This window comes from Convolutriloba macropyga, chromosome 5 (genome assembly GCF_964194025.1).
Source record: "Convolutriloba macropyga chromosome 5, txConMacr16.3, whole genome shotgun sequence".
NCBI classification, from domain to species: Eukaryota; Metazoa; Xenacoelomorpha; order Acoela; family Convolutidae; genus Convolutriloba; species Convolutriloba macropyga.
In genome coordinates, this window is record NC_134472.1 from 23,218,129 (window position 1) to 23,237,736 (window position 19,608).

Here is a 19,608-nt window from a genome sequence, read left to right on the forward strand (position 1 = left end):
TGCATTTTAATCACACCTGCAGTCTTTTCCAGAGTGTACCGCTCTGTATTTTAAATATTTACATATAGGTGAGTTTAGATTTGAAGTCACATTTTCAGTGTAAGGTGGCACGCTCGCATTTACCAAATTTTGAAAAGCTTATCTATCACCTACCATTATGGATGTTATACTATTTAACAATGGTTCAAGTGAATAAGTCGCATCTTATGTAAGGTTATATAAACTACAATAAGCGCACAAGCGCGCATTTGTTTGTCCATACATTCTTGCGAATCAATTTCAACGCATGCATGAAATATAATTTCACATTGTTCAATGGTGTAATTAAAGTGTACAATTAATTTAAATTGTTTCAGCTAAGTCAATTCTGTTCGGATGTTAAACACAAGGGCAAAGTTTCCGGTTCCCTTGTAGCTGATTCCTGGGTCGCCCAATTGGAATTCCATCTTGATTCGTCTCAAGTGGCATGTTCTCTCTGAGCATATGCTCAATGATTATCTGCAGACACCCGGATAGATTCTGATCGTCTGCTTTTGCACTGACCAGGAACTGTTGGACTATTGGGTTACGAGTTGAGTTTTTGCTGCTGAATTCACGCATTTTTTGGTTCAAACCGGCTACTCGTTGGTTGGGAATGAGATCTAGTTTGTTACCCATTAGGAAAACAGGAACTCCATCTGAACAATCAGTAAGTTTTTTTTAGATAAATGACTAAAATTAGCAGTACACACTTTTCTCCGTGAACAACTGAAAATTGTTGAAATGTTGAAAATTGTAATATAATTATTAGCAGAAGGGGTGAAGGATGTTAGGCGAAAACTCAATTAGACAAAAGGAAGTTTTTGTAGCTATCCAATTCTTCGAGTAAGTTAGAAAATTTGGGTCAACTTGGACAAGTTAATTAGGTGTTTGAAATAAGGGTTATTGTTTTGAAGGCGCCAGGGAGGGGAGTTGAGTGATATATCTTAAACAAACAAATTAATGAACAAAAGCATATTGAGCTGTCGATATATTTCGTTCTTAGCAAAGTTGTATTTGTGCATCAGGCCAAAGTCGAAGTGAGTGAATTAAATTTAGAAGTAAACTAGAGAGCGAACATCTGAAGTGAACTAGATACTTTGAACAGAATTGGAATTTCAATTTGAAGTAACTAAAAATGCGATTTCAAATTTGCGAAATTAATGGGCACCCTAAACCTGGTACACTCAACTCTTCAAATTATTTTCATCATTTGACTCTGAAAATTGGTGTGGATGTTTTCCTAATGATTGTTTGTTTTGCCAATGAATGTTTGTCCATATGCAAAAGAGATGCGCGGCCGGTTACACCTTTTAGATCTGAGTTATTTAAGTGAAGTTTTGTTGATTTAGTTTAAATAAAAAGGCAATTTATCAGTTTTTCGAAATACCACCTAGCGGATCTTGCCCCCTTATGGAGGTTATTTTAATCGGACGTTTACCAATTTTTAATGTCAGGTACACCCAATGTCCTTTCAAGCTGGTATACCTTTCGGGCCAATCTGACCATCCAACTCCGAGCTATTAACACCGGAAGTAAGCTGATCTGAAGGTTTTCGATATTTTGAATGGAAAACTGACTGTTTGAGTGCGATATACGGCTGGTTAATGGTTGCAATGGTTATTAAGTCTAGAGTAATGCATGAGATGATCATGGAAAAGGGTTAGGATAACTTTTTGGGTATTCTGCGGTAAATAGACTCTTTTGCCAGGACGATAGTTAGCACTTAAACTGAAATAGCAGTTTCTCGAAAAGTTGAGGTCGGATTGACCGGAAATTTGGGGGATAGACTAATTTTGGGTACGAGGTATCCGATTTTGAGGTCGGATTTGACCCCAGACCAAACCGCTCGGAACTAGCGCATGCCTATGCTGTGGGACGTAAAATTTGAATTGCTCGTGGAGTATTGGTAGCAGCCTTATGATTTTTGGAGGGCTAGTGTAACTTTTCAAGGGCTTTCTATTGGTGCTGTTTTTAACTTCCGTGTGCAACCGGATGTCGGTGCTTCGGGATGACCCGAGTGTCGAAAACCCGAAATTGGTTTTATGAGCGATCGAATGACTTTGAAGTGGTAATAATATGATAACCTGAGGCAGTTAGTGACAAAAAGACCTACCCTGGTCAATTTTGACGAACTCGGATTTTTCGGCTTTTGGCATCGACAACTCGTTATAAATATTCAAATTGCAAGCAACTCGCAGCGGCTCATCCTTTGGTCATGAAATTTGGCAGGCAGGTTGATGGCACCCTCTGTTTACTAAAAATATTTATCCGAAAACGTTTTGACTACTACTTCGAGAGTTATGAGATTTGGAATTTTGGGTTCATCCGGGATGTCAATGAAAATTGTGCGTGGTCCTTTCTCGTCTTATAGTGGGATTTAGGCCATGAAATTTTGTAGGTAGTTGCGACTATGAGGGAAATTTCCATGACAATAGTTTTTTTTCAACTTGAACCCTCATTTTGGACGGGTGGTTGGTTTTTGAGCGACCGCAAGTTGGTTTTTTTTGAGGGACCGAATGACTTTAAAGTTGTGATAATATGATAACCTGAGGCAGTTAGTGACAAAAAATACCCACCCTGGTCAATTTTGACGAACTCGGATTTTTCGGGTTTTGGCAACGACGACTCGTTATAAATTTTCAAATTGCAAACGACTCGCAACGGCTCATCCTTTGGTCATGAAACTTGGCAGGCAGGTTGATGGCATCCTATATTTACTAAAAATTTTTATCCGAAGACGTTTTGACTACTACTTCGCGAGTTATTAGGTTTGGAATTTTGAGTTCATTCGGAATATTAATGAAAAGTGTGCGTGGTCATTGCGCGTGTTCTAGTGGGAGTTAGGCCATGAAATTTTGTAGGTAGCTGCGACTATGAGAGATTTCCCTGACAATAGTTATTTTTATCAACTTGACCCCTCATTTTTGACGGGTGACCTTTGGATGACTCCTAGAAGTCAAATTGTTAGGTGTTTAGGAAAATTGGTCTCGTCGGCATGTATAATTACAGGGAATTGCATGAAATGTTGTAGAAATTCAGAATAACAGTTGCTCTTAGCTTTAGGGTTGAGTTTTGTTTTTTATTCAACACATGATGTTTGACAGGGATTGATTGCAGCTAGTTATTTTGATAGCGGAAATAGAGGAATAAGAACTTTTCATAGCAACGTTCAATGTTCACTAAGCAAACACTGATTGACATGTCAAGTGCATATATGAGATAAGGCGGATTTGATTTGTTTACATAAGAGTCCAAAGGTCGTTTACTTAAGATGAAGAGAAAGTTGAACAATGGTTGGTAGCAGTTGAATGACAGAGCATAATTCGATGTTGGTTTGTTTGCATAGCAAACAGAGCCCTCCTACAGAATGTGACAGATTTGAAATATAAGTTGCAATGTTTACTTAAGAGATTATGGTTTGTTTGCTTAAGATAAGAGCGTATTGGTCGAGTAAAAATTGAAGTAACACAGAAATTTAGAGAATGGTTGAAGAATTTCGGGAGATTCAGACGTTTGGACTCAGGAGTGCACAAGTGATAAAAAGCAGTTGGTTTAGTGGGACTAAATTTTAACGGATAGTGTGAAAAGCAGGGAAGAGATTGGGAGTGAGACTGAAATGTGGAAGTTTATAATTGCAAGACCAGTTGGGGTACTGTAAGCGTTTTTGATTTTGTTCAGTTGGGAAGTGAACCGTAGATGTTTTTATTATTATTTTAATTACTATTATAAATTGCCTCTATTTTGTCCTTTCCATTGATGTGCAAGTAATTTTCTTACATTTGTTATCCAAATAACTAGAATTCATATTACGAGCCCCATTGTGAATTAACTTATTTCAAGGCAATCTAACTTACTACAGCATACAAGAGTTGAGGAGGGGAAATAGCAGAGTAACAAAGTAACATTTGCTTCACCAATTCAAAACCTTTGGTTTATTTTTATTGATCGATCTTCTGGGCGACAGAGTCCCCTCACTGTTGAACCTAGCAGAATTTCAGAAGACGACAGTGGCGCTCCTGGGTTGGCTTCATTTCTTGGTCAATTTTTGCTGTGGATAATATTCTGATTATTTTGAGAGCGTGCGATATTTTTTTCCATCGGAGAAACTACCGAGAGCACACCGAAAGTTTACTTACTTTTCGGTTACCAATAGTTTCATTATGTTTGGATATCAATTGGTGAAGCGTTTTCCTTCACCAGGCTACGAAATTTAGGAAGTTTGGCGTGAACATTATTTGAGCACTGGCATGAAGCTGGGATGGACGGAAGACGAGATGATAAAGTAGTTGCCTACAAAAATGTGTGGGTGGGCCTTGAATGCAGTAAGTGATTTACCAAGAGGATCTCTGCGGTCGACTCCATGGAAGCAAGCATGGACATTGACAGAGACGCTGTATTAGTTTGACATACGATTGTCTGACAATCGATTATTTTATGAGCGAAGCTACAATTTATTTGTTAGAGGAAAAGCGGGAAGTAGGGCCAAATTCAATGAAACGAGTGATACTGTGGATCAGAGAACGCGACAGCAGTGTTCTCAGAGGCAGGTGATTGATACAAATAGAAGCAATGACACTTCTTTGATGGATAAATTTCGGTAACCCGGCAAAAATTCTGAAAGGTTTGGCATTGGGTCCAGCTGTGTTGTGTCAAGAAAAGGAGCTTTCATAAAAGATCTGGTTGGAGAAGCGGAAGATACGAGAATTGTTGAGTGTGGTAGTAGAATAAGAATTCCAGGTTACGGCAATGAAATGCAAACTGCAACTAAAGTCGAGTTTACGGAGGAATTTCGCGGCCAAATAAATCAGGATATAGAGCAGCGCTAAGCGAATATGATAACAGTGGCTTCAGAAAATTTCCGATAGAAGACGAAATCATTGAGCCGCGTGTGGAATTTTGTGGACCAGATGAGCACCATGCTATGGAAATGGATTTTGTACTGTCAACAGAGTCTGATGAGCTAAGCAATGAACAGTCGGATGATGACTATTTGATTGAAGATATTTCGGATACAGATTTTTTGTTTGTAGGGGAACTTGATGTCAACGATGCGAGAAGCGAGGCAAGTTTGGCCGCAAGTTTGAATTCAGTGGCATGCGACAATGTAACTGCAATAGCGAGCAACTTTGACGGTGGTGTCACAACTAGCAGAAACGATATATTGGGAGCCTGGGGCTTGATGCAGTTAAAGACAGGAGGTTTGGACCAGAAGTTCTGCAATGCAACACACGTGGCTGATGAGACACAAATGTATACAACTGAGTGCACTGTGGACACTTTGGAGAGTTGGACAATTTCAGGAGGAATTGATCGGCAGTTGGTATGTGAAACACAGAAGGGTCAAAACGATGAGGCAGCAGGTGACCGAAGTAATTTTGCACAGTTGGGAAAGAATTGGAGGAATGGGTGCAATCTCAATTGAATGAAAGTCAGCTATGTGGTAGTGTTTCGGTCGAACCAACGGATGAGCATCAAGGGAAAAGTGCTGGATTTTACTGAACAGGGAAATCCGATCAGAAGTCAATGGCTACAGTGTTGCACAGTTGGGTTCATGATGACCAACAGCCTAGGAGGGAGAATTCTAGAGGGTTTTCGATGGGAGTTGATCAGAATGTGAAGAGAAGGATTGCATCACGATTTCCAGAGATTGCAAAGCTGTTGCTGGAGAAACAATTGTTGAGCCGGAAGGAGCGATGGAGTCGTTTGGAAGCATCAAGACAGCAGCCATGGCAGGATTACAGGAGAAATGGTAGCTACAGTGGAAGAAGAGGCGGACATCATTCAAGCATCAGAGGAAGAAGATTTTCATGTACAGGTGCACGAGGGTATGATTAGAGGGACGTTGACAGCTGAGTTATTCAAGCCTTTTTTACCCCATTGTCGTCTACATTATATAAATTTATTTTATCGAGACTTGTAGATCAAGCACCTAACCTCAGGAAAATTGGTAGATCTATTTTTAGTTCCGTTTTTTACTTTATTGATTTTGAGGTTCCCGGGGACAATGTTCGTCAGAGGCAATAGAGTTTGATCAAAATTCAATGTTGATGAGTTAGGTAGAATATGTTATAATGTGAAAATGCGAAATTGTTTTCAAATCTGATTTAATCAACCGCTATTGAAATTTTAGAGCAGTTAGTTTATATTAACCCGGAGCTAGACATAAGAGGTTCGACTCCGTAGGTCAACAATTATTAAAGTACGTAGGAGGAAGTTAATCGGGTCACAAGATAACGGCTTGCAATTGTTCGGGAGAATAATAATCCAGGAGGGAAGAGTGTAGGACGCATGAAATAAGCAGATACTGCGAGTAAGTTAGATAATTTGTGTCAACTTAGACAAGTTAATTAGGTGTTTGAAATAAGCGTTCATTCTTAAAGGGGTATTGTTTCGAAGGTGCCAGACAGGGGAGTTCAGTGATATATCTTCAACAAACAAATTAATGAACAAAAGCATATTGAGCTGTCGATATATTTCGTTTACTTAGCAAAGTTGTATTTGTGCATCAGGCCAAAGTCGAAGTGAGTGAATTAAATTTAGAAGTAAAGTAGATAGCGAAAATTTGAAGTGAACTACATACTTTGAACAGAATTGGAATTTAAATTTGTAAGTAACTAAAATTGCTATTTCAAATTTGCGAAATTAATGGGCACCCTAAACCTGGTACACTCAACTCTTCAAGTTATATTCATCATTAGACTCTGGAATTTTGTGTGGATTTTTCCCTAATGGTTGTCCATATGCAAAAGGGATGCGCGGCCGGTTACACTTTTTGGATCTGAGTTATTTAAGTAAAGTTTTGTTGATTTAGTTTATATACAAAGGCAATTTATCAGTTTTTCGAAATACCACCTAGCAGATCTTGCCCCCCATGGAGGTTATATTAGGCGGACTTTTACCAAATTTTAATGTCAGGTACACCCAGTGGTCCTTTCAAGATGGTATACCTGTCGGGCCAATCTGACCATCCAACCCTGAGCTAATGGTTGCAATGTTATTAAGTCTGGAGTAATCTATGAGATGATCATGGAAAAGGGTTAGGATAACTTTTTGGGTAGTCTGCGGTAAAAAGGTTTTTTTTGCCGGAAGATAGTTAGCATTTAAACTGAAATAGCAGTTTCTCGAAAAGTTAAGGTCGGATTGACCTGAAATTTGGGGGATAGACTAATTTGGGTACGAGGTATCCGATTTTGAGGTCGGATTTGACCCCAGACCATACCGCTCGGAACTAGATGAAAAACCCGATTTGTCGAATTTGATGAAAAACCCGAATAGTGTCGAAAACCCGAAATTGGTTTTATGAGCGATCGAATGACTTTGAAGTGGTAATAATATGATAACCTGAGGCAGTTAGTGACAAAAAGACCCACCCTGGTCAATTTTGACGAACTCGGATTTTTCGGGTTTTGGCATCGACAACTCGTTATAAATATTCAAATTGCAAGCGACTCGCAACGGCTCATCCTTTGGTCATGAAATTTGGCAGGCAGGTTGATGGCACCCTGTATTTACTAAAAATATCCGAAAACGTTTTGACTACTACTTCGAGAGTTATGAGATTTGGAATTTTGGGTTCATCCGGGATGTCAATGAAAATTGTGCGTTGTCCTTTCTCGTGTTCTAGTGGGATTTAGGCCATGAAATTTTGTAGGTAGTTGCGACTATGAGGGAAATTTCCATGACAATAGTTATTTTTTTCAACTTGAACCCTCCTTTTGGACGGTTGACTTTGGATAACCCCTAGATGTCAAATTTTTAGGTGTTTAGGAAAATTGGTCTCCTCGGTATGTATAATTACAGGGAACTGCATGAAATGTTGTAAAAACTCAGAATAGCAGTTGCTCTTAGCTTTGTTGACAATTATTACTTCAACACATGATGTTTGACAGGGATTGATTGAAGCTAGTTAATTTGATAGCGGAAATAGAGGAATACGAACTTTTCAGAGCAACGTTCAATGTTTACTAAGCAAAAACTGATTGACATGTCAAGTGCATATATGAGATAAGGCGGATTTGATTTGTTTACATAAGAGTCCAAAGGTCGTTCACTTAAGATAAAGAGAAAGTTGAACAATGGTTGGTAGCACTTAAATGACAGAGCATAACTCGATGTTGGTTTGTTTGCATAGCAAACAAAACCCTCCTACAGAATGTGACAGATTTCAAATGTAAGTTGCAATGTTTACTTAAGAGATTATGGTTTCTTTGCTTAAGATAAGAGCGTATTGGTCGAGTGAAAATTGAAGTAACACAGAGAAATTTAGAGAAACGTTGAAGAATTTCGGGAGATTCAGACGTTTGGACTCAGGAGAGATTTTGCACAAGTGATAAAAAGCAGTTGGTTTAGTGGGACTAAACTTTAACGGATAGTGTGAAAAGCAGGGAAGAAATTGAGAGTGAGACTGAAATGTGGAAAATTATAATTGCAAGACCAGTTGGGGTACTGTAAGCGTTTTTGATTTTGTTCAGTTGGGAAGTGAACCGTGGATGTTGTTTTTATTATTATTTTACTTACTATTATAAATTTCCTCAATTTTGTCCTTTCCATTGATGTGCAAGTAATTTTCTTACATTTGTTATCCAAATAACTAGAATTCATATTATGAGCCCCATTGTGAATCAACTTATTTCAAGGCAATCTAACTTACTACAGCATACAAGAGTTGAGGAGGGGAAATAGCAGAGTAACAAAGTAACATTTGCTTCACCAATTCAAAACCTTTGGTTTATTTTATTTGATCGATCTTCTGGGCGACAGAGTCCCCTCACTGTTGAGCGTAGCAGAAATTCAGAAGACGACATTTATTAAAGCATAAAATTTGCCAGAGTTTCTGAATTTTTGAACATTTTAACAACTTAGTTTAACTCCAATTCCCCAAATTTTCCGTTTGAATTTTCATCTGGTTTCCAAATTATTTAAACTGAAACTAAGTAATTGTGAGCATTCACTATTCTTTCCTTGTTACTTTTTTCAGAATCAAATTCATTGGCCGTGGTGACACAGAGTAATGAAAAAGAGATGCAAAACTTTTAAAAATTGGTACTCGCTGAAATGACAGTAGCCCAAAATGATAATCGCCTGAATGATATTCGCCTAAATGATATTCGCTGAAACGATAGTAGCCCAAAATGGTATTCGCCAAAATGATATTCGCCTAAATGATGTTCGCCTAAATGATATTCGCCTAATTGATATTCGCCTAAATGATATTTGCCTAAATGATATTCGCCTAAATGATATTTGCCTAAATGATATTCGCCTAAATGATATTCGCCTAAATGATATTCGCCTAAATGATATTCGCCTAAATGATTTTCGCCTAAATGATATTCGCCTAAATGATATTATGCGAATTATGAAAAAATGGTATTCGCCTAATTTCGGCAAAACATGACTTCAGGATTTTCACTTAAGAGCTATAGCTCAGATTGAGCTAGCATGCTCAAGAGTTTTATTTTTTAAATTTCCATTTACTTGAATTCAAGCAATTTTCTTTAAAATAGGCAAATATTGAATAGTAGTGAACAGTTTTCTTGGGAATACATACAGAGGGGGTTTGTTAATTTGTTAACGAATAATTCCATATATTCAGAAATTAGCAGCTCTTACATAACCTCAGTTAAACACAATGCATTTACTCCCGGTTTAACAACGTAGGAATTTTAAGTTATGACGTGTAACTAACCCAGTCTTGAATTAAGCGCACTTTTCCCTTCCCGGAGTGTGTCGAATGACTCCTTGTCGGATTAATCGAACACCAGAATGCCAACCTGACTGTCCCTCACCAGCTGTGCATTAAGAGTGGGTGTCCGTTCCTGTCCAGGCATGTCCCAGAAGTTGATTGCCACTACCATGTCATTGCTGTGCAAAGAAATAAAATTATGTGCCGTTAATATTAACCGTAAGAAGAATGAGCATAAAACGGATACTTTTTGATTCTCTTCCACTTTGGAAAAGAATCCTCCGCGTCGTATCTCTGCCGAGGAATTTTGCTACATTAAGACAAGCGGCACGGACAGGTTTAGCAAGACGAAAGGAAACAATCCGATGACACCCTATATTTACTAAAAAAAATTTTCCGAAGACGTTTTGACTACTACTTCGCGAGTTATTAGGTTTCGAATTTTGGGTTCATCCGGGAATTCAAGGAAAAGTGTGCGTGGTCATTGCTCGTGTTCTAGTGGGAGTTAGGTCATGAATTTTTGTAGGCTGTTGCGACTATGAGGGAAATTTCCATGACAATAGATATTTTTTTCAACTTGACCCCTCATTTTGGACGGGTGGCCTTTGGATGACTCCTAGAGGTCAAATTTTTAGGTGTTTAGGAAAATTGGTCTCATCGGCATGTATAATTACAGGGAATTGCATGAAATGTTGTAGAAATTCAGAATAACAGTTGCTTTTAGCTTTGGGGTTGAGTTTTGTTTTTTATTCAACACATGATGTTTGACAGGGATTGATTGCAGCTAGTTAATTTGATAGCGGAAGAAGAGGAATACGAACTTTTCAGAGCAACGTTCGTTGTTTACTAAGCAAAAACTGATCGACATGTCAAGTGCACATATGAGATAAGGCGGATTTGATTTGTCTACATAAGAGTCCAAAGGTCGTTTACTTAAGATAAAGAGAAAGTTGAACAAAGGTTGGTAGCAGTTGAATGACAGAGCATAATTCGATGTTGGTTTGTTTGCATTGCAAACAAAGCTCTCCTACAGAATGTGACAGATTTCAAATGTAAGTTGCAATGTTCACTTAAGAGATTATGGTTTGTTTGCTTAAGATAAGAGCGTATTGGTCGAGTGAAAATTGAATTAACACAGAGAAATTTAGAGAAACGTTGAAGAATTTCGGGAGATTCAGACGTTTGGACTCAGGAGAGATTTTTGCACAAGTGATAAAAAGCAGTTGGTTTTGTGGGACTAAACTTTAACGGATAGCGTGTTATGTCAAGCTGTGTTGTGTCAAGAAAGGCAGCTTTCTTTAAAGATCTGGTTGGAGAAGCGGAAGATACGAGAATTGTTGAGTGTGGTAGTAGAATAAGAATTCCAGGTTACGGCAATGAAATGCAAACTGCAACTAAAGTCGAGTTTACGGAGGAATTTCGTGGCCAAATAAATCAGGATATAGAGCAGCGCTAAGCGAATATGATAACAGTGGCTTCAGAAAATTTCCGATAGAAGACGAAATCATTGAGCCGCGTGTGGAATTTTGTGGACCAGATGAGCACCATGCTATGGAAATGGATTTTGTACTGTCAACAGAGTCTGATGAGCTAAGCAATGAACAGTCGGATGATGACTATTTGATTGAAGATATTTCGGATACAGATTTTTTGTTTGTAGGGGAACTTGATGTCAACGATGCGAGAAGCGAGGCAAGTTTGGCCGCAAGTTTGAATTCAGTGGCATGCGACAATGTAACTGCAATAGCGAGCAACTTTGACGGTGGTGTCACAACTAGCAGAAACGATATATTGGGAGCCTGGGGCTTGATGCAGTTAAAGACAGGAGGTTTGGACCAGAAGTTCTGCAATGCAACACACGTGGCTGATGAGACACAAATGTATACAACTGAGTGCACTGTGGACACTTTGGAGAGTTGGACAATTTCAGGAGGAATTGATCGGCAGTTGGTATGTGAAACACAGAAGGGTCAAAACGATGAGGCAGCAGGTGACCGAAGTAATTTTGCACAGTTGGGAAAGAATTGGAGGAATGGGTGCAATCTCAATTGAATGAAAGTCAGCTATGTGGTAGTGTTTCGGTCGAACCAACGGATGAGCATCAAGGGAAAAGTGCTGGATTTTACTGAACAGGGAAATCCGATCAGAAGTCAATGGCTACAGTGTTGCACAGTTGGGTTCATGATGACCAACAGCCTAGGAGGGAGAATTCTAGAGGGTTTTCGATGGGAGTTGATCAGAATGTGAAGAGAAGGATTGCATCACGATTTCCAGAGATTGCAAAGCTGTTGCTGGAGAAACAATTGTTGAGCCGGAAGGAGCGATGGAGTCGTTTGGAAGCATCAAGACAGCAGCCATGGCAGGATTACAGGAGAAATGGTAGCTACAGTGGAAGAAGAGGCGGACATCATTCAAGCATCAGAGGAAGAAGATTTTCATGTACAGGTGCACGAGGGTATGATTAGAGGGACGTTGACAGCGAAGTTTTTCAAGCCTTTTTTTAACCCATTGTCGTCTACATTATATAATTTTATTTTATCGAGACAAGTAGATCAAGCACTATAACCTCAGGAAAATTGGTAGATCTATTTTTAGTTCCGTTTTTTACTTTAGTGATTTTGGGGTTCCCGGGGACAATGTTTGTCAGAGGCAATAGGGTTTGATCAAAACTCAATGTTGATGAGTTAGGTGGAATATGTTATAATGTGAAAATTCGAAATTGTTTTCAAATCTGATTTAATCAACCGCTATTGAAATTTTAGAGCAGTTAGTTTATATTAACCCGGAGCTAGACATAAGAGGTTCGACTCCGTAGGTCAACAATTATTAAAGTACGTAGGAGGAAGTTAATCGGGTCACAAGATAACGGCTTGCAATTGTTCGGGAGAATAATAATCCAGGAGGGAAGAGTGTAGGACGCATGAAATAAGCAGATACTGCGAGTAAGTTAGATAATTTGTGTCAACTTAGACAAGTTAATTAGGTGTTTGGAATAAGCGTTCTTTCTTAAAGGGTTATTGTTTCGAAGGTGCCAGACAGGGGAATTCAGTGATATATCTTCAACAAACAAATTAATGAACAAAAGCATATTGAGCTGTCGATATATTTCGTTTACTTAGCAAAGTTGTATTTGTGCATCAGGCCAAAGTCGAAGTGAGTGAATTAAATTTAGAAGTAAACTAGAGAGCGAACATTTGAAGTGAACTAGATACTTTGAACAGAATTGGAGTTTCACTTTGAAGTAACTAAAAATGCGATTTCAAATTTGCGAAATTAATGGGCACCCTAAACCTGGTACACTCAACTCTTCAAGTTATATTCATCATTAGACTCTGGAAATTTTATGTGGATTTTTCCCTAATGGTTGTCCATATGCAAAAGGGATGCACGGCCGGTTACACTTTTTGGATCTGAGTTATTTAAGTAAAGCTTTGTTGATTTAGTTTAAATAAAAAGGCAATTTATCAGTTTTTCGAAATACCACCTAGCAGATCTTGCCCCCCATGGAGGTTATATTAAGCGGACTTTTACCAAATCTTAATGTCAGGTACACCCAATGGTCTTTTCAAGATGGTATACCTGTCGGGCCAATCTGACCATCCAACCCTGAGCTAATGGTTGCAATGTTATTAAGTCTGGAGTAATCTATGAGATGATCATGGAAAAGGGTTAGGATAACTTTTTGGGTATTCTGCGGTAAAAAGTTTTTTTTTGCCGGAAGATAGTTAGCATTTAAACTGAAATAGCAGTTTCTCGAAAAGTTAAGGTTGGATTGACCTGAAATTTGGGGGATAGACTAATTTGGGTACGAGGAATCCGATTTTGAGGTCGGATTTGACCCCAGACCATACCGCTCGGAACTAGCGCAAGCCTATGCTGTGGGACGTAAAATTTGAATTGCTCGTGGAATATTGGTAGCAGCCTTATGATTTTTGGAGGGTTAGTGTAACTTTTCAAGGGCTTTCTATTGGTGCTGTTTTTAACTTCCGGGTGAAACCGGATGTCGGTGCTTCGGGATGACCCGAGTGTCGAAAACCCGAAATTGGTTTTATGAGCGATCGAATGACTTTGAAGTGGTAATAATATGATAACCTGAGGCAGTTAGTGACAAAAAGACCCTCCCTGGTCAATTTTGACGAACTCGGATTTTTCGGGTTTTGGCATCGACAACTCGTTATAAATATTAAAATTGCAAACGACTCGCAACGGCTCATCCTTTGGTCATGAAATTTGGCAGGCAGGTTGATGGCACCCTGTATTTACTAAAAATATTTTTCTGAAAACGTTCTGACTAACACTTCGAGAGTTATGAGGTTTGGAATTTTGGGTTCATCCGGGAGGTCAATGAAAATTGTGCGTGGTCCTTTCTCGCGTTCTAGTGGGAGTTAGGCGATGAATTTTTGTAGGTAGTTGCGACTATGAGGGAAATTTCCATGACAATAGTTATTTTTTTAACTTCACCCCTCATTTTGGACGGGTGACCTTTGGTTGACTCCTAGAAGTCAAATTTTTAGGTGTTTAGGAAAATTGGTCTCATCGGCATGTATAATTACAGGGAACTGCATGAAATGTTGTAAAAACTCAGAATAGCAGTTGCTCTTAGCTTTGTTGACAATTATTTATTCAACACATGATGTTTGACAGGGATTGATTGAAGCTATTTAATTTGATAGCGTAAATAGAGGAATACGAACTTTTCAGAGCAACGTTCAATGTTTACTAAGCAAAAACTGATTGACATGACAAGTGCATATATGAGATAAGGCGGATTTGATTTGTTTACATAAGAGTCCAAAGGTCGTTTACTTAAGATAAAGAGAAAGTTGAACAATGGTTGGTAGCACTTGAATGACAGAGCATAACTCGATGTTGGTTTGTTTGCATAGCAAACAAAACCCTCCTACAGAATGTGACAGATTTCAAATGTAAGTTGCAATGTTTACTTAAGAGATTATGGTTTCTTTGCTTAAGATTAGAGCGTATTGGTCGAGTAAAAATTGAATTAACACAGAGAAATTTAGAGAAACGTTGAAGAATTTCGGGAGATTCAGACGTTTGGACTCAGGAGAGATTTTTGCACAAGTGATAAAAAGCAGTTGGTTTAGTGGGACTAAACTTTAACGGATAGTGTGAAAAGTAGGGAAGAAATTGAGAGTGAGACTGAAATGTGGAAGTTTATAATTGCAAGACCAGTTGGGGTACTGTAAGCGTTTTTGATTTTGTTCAGTTGGGAAGTGAACCGTGGATGTTGTTTTTATTATTATTTTAATTACTATTATAAATTGCCTCAATTTTGTCCTTTCCATTGATGTGCAAGTAATTTTCTTACAGTTGTTATCCAAATAACTAGAATTCATATTATGAGCCCCATTGTGAATCAACTTATTTCAAGGCAATCTTACTTACTACAGCACACAAGAGTTGAGGAGGGGAAATAGCAGAGTAACAAAGTAACATTTGCTTCACCAATTCAAAACCTTTGGTTTATTTTATTTGATCGATCTTCTGGGCGACAGAGTCCCCTCACTGTTGAGTGTAGCAGAAATTCAGAAGACGACATTTATTAAAGCATAAAATTTGCCAGAGTTTCTGATTTTTTGAACATTTTAACAATTTAGTTTAACTCCAATTACCCAAATATTCCGTTGGATTTTGCATCTGGTTTCCAAATTATTTAAACTGAAACTAAGTAATTGTAAACATTCACTATTCTTTCCTTGTTACTTTTTTTTAGAATCAAATTCATTAGCCGTGATGACACAGAGTAATGAAAAAGAGATGCAAAACAATTAAAAATTGGTACTCGCTGAAATGATAGTAGCCCAAAATGATAATCGCCTGAATGTATTGGCCTAAATGATATTCATTGAAATGATAGTAGCCCAAAATGATATTCGCCGAAATGATATTCGCCTAATTGATGTCCGCCTAAATGATATTCGCCTAAATGATATTTGCCTAAATGATATTCGCCTAAATGATATTCGCCTAAATGATATTCGCCTAAATGAATTTCGCCTAAATAATATTCGCCTAAATGATATTATGCGAATTATGAAAAAATGGTATTCGCCTAATTTCGGAAAAACATGACTTCAGGATTTTCACTTAAGAGCTATAGCTCAGATTGAGCTAACATGCTCAAGAAATTTATTTTTTAAATTTCCATTTACTTGAATTCAAGCAATTTTCTTTAAAATAGGCAAATATTGTGAATAGTAGTGAACAATTTTCTTGGGAATACATACAGGGGGGCTTTGTTAATTTGTTAACGAATAATTCCATATATTCAGAAATTGGCAGCTCTTACATAACTTCAGTTAAACCCAATGCATTTACTCCCGGTTTAACAACGTAGGAATTTTAAGTTATGAATGGTAACTAACCCAGTCTTGAGTTAAGCGCATTTTTCCACTCCCGGAGTGAGTCGAATGACTCCTTGTCGGATAAATCGAACACCAGAATGACAACCTGACTGTCCCTCACCAGCTGTGCATTACGAGTGGGTGTCCGGTCCTGTCCAGGCATGTCCCAGAAGTTGATTGCCACTACCATGTCATTGCTGTGCAAAGAAATACAATTATGTGCCGTTAATATTAACCGTAAGAAAAATGAGCATAAAACTGATACTTTTTGATTCTCTTCCACTTTGGAAAAGAATCCTCCGCGTCGTATCTCTGCCGAGAACTTTTGCTACATTAAGACAAGCGGCACGGATATGTTTAGCAAGACGAAAGGAAACAATCTGATGACACCCTATATTCACTAAAAAAATTTTTCCGAAGACGTTTTGACTACTACTTCGCGAGTTATTAGGTTTCGAATTTTGGGTTCATCCGGGAATTCAAGGAAAAGTGTGCGTGGTCATTGCTCGTGTTCTAGTGGGAGTTAGGTCATGAATTTTTGTAGGCTGTTGCGACTATGTGGGAAATTTCCATGACAATAGTTATTTTTTTCAACTCGACCCCTCATTTTGGACGGGTGGCCTTTGGATGACTCCTAGAGGTCAAATTTTTAGGTGTTTAGGAAAATTGGTCTCATCGGCATGTATAATTACAGGGAATTGCATGAAATGTTGTAGAAATTCAGAATAACAGTTGCTTTTAGCTTTGGGGTTGAGTTTTGTTTTTTATTCAACACATGATGTTTGACAGGGATTGATTGCAGCTAGTTAATTTGATAGCGGAAGAAGAGGAATACGAACTTTTCAGAGCAACGTTCGATGTTTACTAAGCAAAAACTGATCGACATGTCAAGTGCACATATGAGATAAAGCGGATTTGATTTGTTTACATAAGAGTCCAAAGGTCGTTTACTTAAGATAAACAGAAAGTTGAAAAATGGTTGGTAGCAGTTGAATGACAGAGCATAATTCGATGTTGGTTTGTTTGTATTGCAAACAAAGCCCTCCTACAGAATGTGACAGATTTCAAATGTAAGTTGCAATGTTTACATAAGAGATTATAGTTTGTTTGCTTAAGATAAGAGCGTATTGGTCGAGTGAAAATTGAAGTAACACAGAGAAATTTAGAGAAACGTTGAAGAATTTCGGGAGATTCAGACGTTTGGACTCAGGAGAGATTTTGCACAAGTGATAAAAAGCAGTTGGTTTAGTGGGACTAAACTTTAACGGATAGTGTGAAAAGCAGGGAAGAGATTGGGAGTGAGACTGAAATGTGGAAATTTATAAATGCAAGACCAGTTGGGGTACTGTAAGCGTTTTTGATTTTGTTCAGTTGGGAAGTGAACCGTGGATGTTTTTATTAATATTTTAATTACTATTATAAATTGCGTCAATTTTGTCCTTTCCGTTGATGTGCAAGTAATTTTCTTACATTTGTTATCTAAATAACTAGAATTCATATTACGAGCCCCATTGTGAATTAACTTATTTCAAGGCAATCTAACTTACTACAGCATATAAGAGTTGAGGAGGGGAAATAGCAGAGTAACAAGTAACATTTGCTTCACCAATTCAAAACCTTTGGTTTATTTTATTTGATCGATCTTCTGGGCGACAGAGTCCCCTCACTGTTGAGCGTAGCAAAAATTCAGAAGACAACATTTATTAAAGCATAAAATTTGCCAGAGTTTCCGAATTTTTGAACATTTTAACAATTTAGTTTAACGCCAATTCCTCAAATTTTCCGTTTGATTTTTCATCTGGTATTTCTAAATTATGTAAACTGAAACTAAGTAATTGTAAGCATTCACTACTCTTTCCTTGTTACTTTTTTCAGAATGGAATTCATTGGCCGTGATGACACAGAGTAATGAAAAAGAGATGCAAAACATTTAAAAATTGGTACTCGCTGAAATGATAGTAGCCCAAATTGATAATCGCCTGAATGATATTCGCCTAAATGATATTCATTGAAATGATAGAAGCCCGAAATGATATTCGCCGAAATGATATTCGCCTAATTGATGTTCGCCTAAATGATATTCGCCTAAATGATATTTGCCTAAATGATATTCGCCTAAATGATATTCGCTGAAATGATAGTAGCCCAAAATGATATTCGCCTAAACGATATTCGCCTAAATGATATTCGCTGAAATGATATTCGCCTAAATGATATTCGCCTAAATGATATTCGCCTAAATGATATTCGCTGAAATGATAGTAGCCCAAAATGATATTCGCCTAAACGATATTCGCCTAAATGATATTCGCTGAAATGATATTCGCCTAAATGATATTCGCCTAAATGATATTCGCCTAAATGATATTATGCGAATTATGAAATGGTATTGGCCTAATTTCGGCAAAAGATGACTTCAGGATTTTCGCCTGAGAGCTATAGCTCAGATTGAGCTAACATGCTCAAGATTTTTATTTTTTAAATTTCCATTTACTTGAATTCATGCAATTTTCTTTAAAATAGGCAAATATTGTGCACAGCAGTGAACAGTTTTCTTGGGAATACAGGGTGGGGGGGGGGGGGGGGCAGAAATTGGCAGCTCTTGCATAGCCTCAGTTAAACATAATGCATTTACTCCCGGTTTAACAAGGTAGGATTTTAATTTATGAATGGTAACTAACCCAGCCTTGAGTTAAGCGCATTTTTCCACTCCCGGAGTGAGTCGAATGACTCCTTGTCGGATAAATCGAACACCAGAATGACAACCTGACTGTCCCTCACCAGCTGTGCATTAAGAGTTGGTGTCCGGTCCTGTCCAGGCATGTCCCAGAAGTTGATTGCCACTACCATGTCATTGCTATGCAAAGAAATACAATTATGTGCCGTTAATATTAACCGTAAGAAAAATGAGCCCAAACTGATACTTTTTTCATTCTCTTCCACTTTGGAAAAGAATTAGTCCATCGCATGATATCTCGGCCGAGGAATTTTGCTACATTAAGACAAGCGGCACGGTCAGGTTTAGCAAGACGAACGAAAACAATCCGAAACCAAATTACGACCAGAATGAAATAAGCCGAAACCAAATTAGCTTAGAGGAAAAATTATCCGAAAAGAAAATTGGATCTATTCTGCCCCCCCCCCCCCCCCAGCTTAGTGAGCATAAATTTTTTATGACCCCCAGGCGCACGTGCTATTTTTTTTACATAGTAACGTGCTATATAACAACATATAATTTGTAACTGGGGATCATAAAAACACTGGGGGGCCGAAACAGAATAGATTCAGAAGATTAACCGAAAAAATAAGCTGAAAAGAAATTAGAACAGTAGAAATTGATCCAAAAAGAAAACAAGCCGAAAGGCAAATCAGCCAAAAAAAATGGTGAGTACAAAATGAGGCCTATAAGAGGTCATGTTTTTATTGGATTTGATTTGATGACGCACGAAAAATTGGCAGAGTAACTTAAGCAGCCGTGATACTTTTTGGTTGCAATCAATTCATATCTAGGTCACGCGGGCGGCTAAAGCATGGCCA

At 38.1% G+C, this 19,608-nt stretch overlaps 1 protein-coding gene across 2 annotated transcripts; it reads right to left on the bottom strand.

Moving 5' to 3' along the window:
* LOC142339884 (uncharacterized) lies at nucleotides 1–19,133 on the bottom strand. 2 transcript variants are annotated; one of them, XM_075390205.1, is made up of 2 exons: nucleotides 18,753–19,133; nucleotides 1–677 (listed from the first exon to the last, which is right to left on the bottom strand). In XM_075390205.1, the coding sequence occupies exons 1-2, from the start codon at nucleotides 18,919–18,921 to the stop codon at nucleotides 379–381; spliced, it is 468 nt and encodes a 155-aa protein (XP_075246320.1). In that variant the 5' UTR covers nucleotides 18,922–19,133; the 3' UTR covers nucleotides 1–378. The 2 variants fall into 2 exon arrangements, with proteins under 2 accessions (XP_075246320.1, XP_075246321.1); XM_075390206.1 differs by lacking the exon at nucleotides 18,753–19,133 and adding an exon at nucleotides 16,093–16,264.
* Nucleotides 19,134–19,608: the final 475 nt, after the last annotated feature.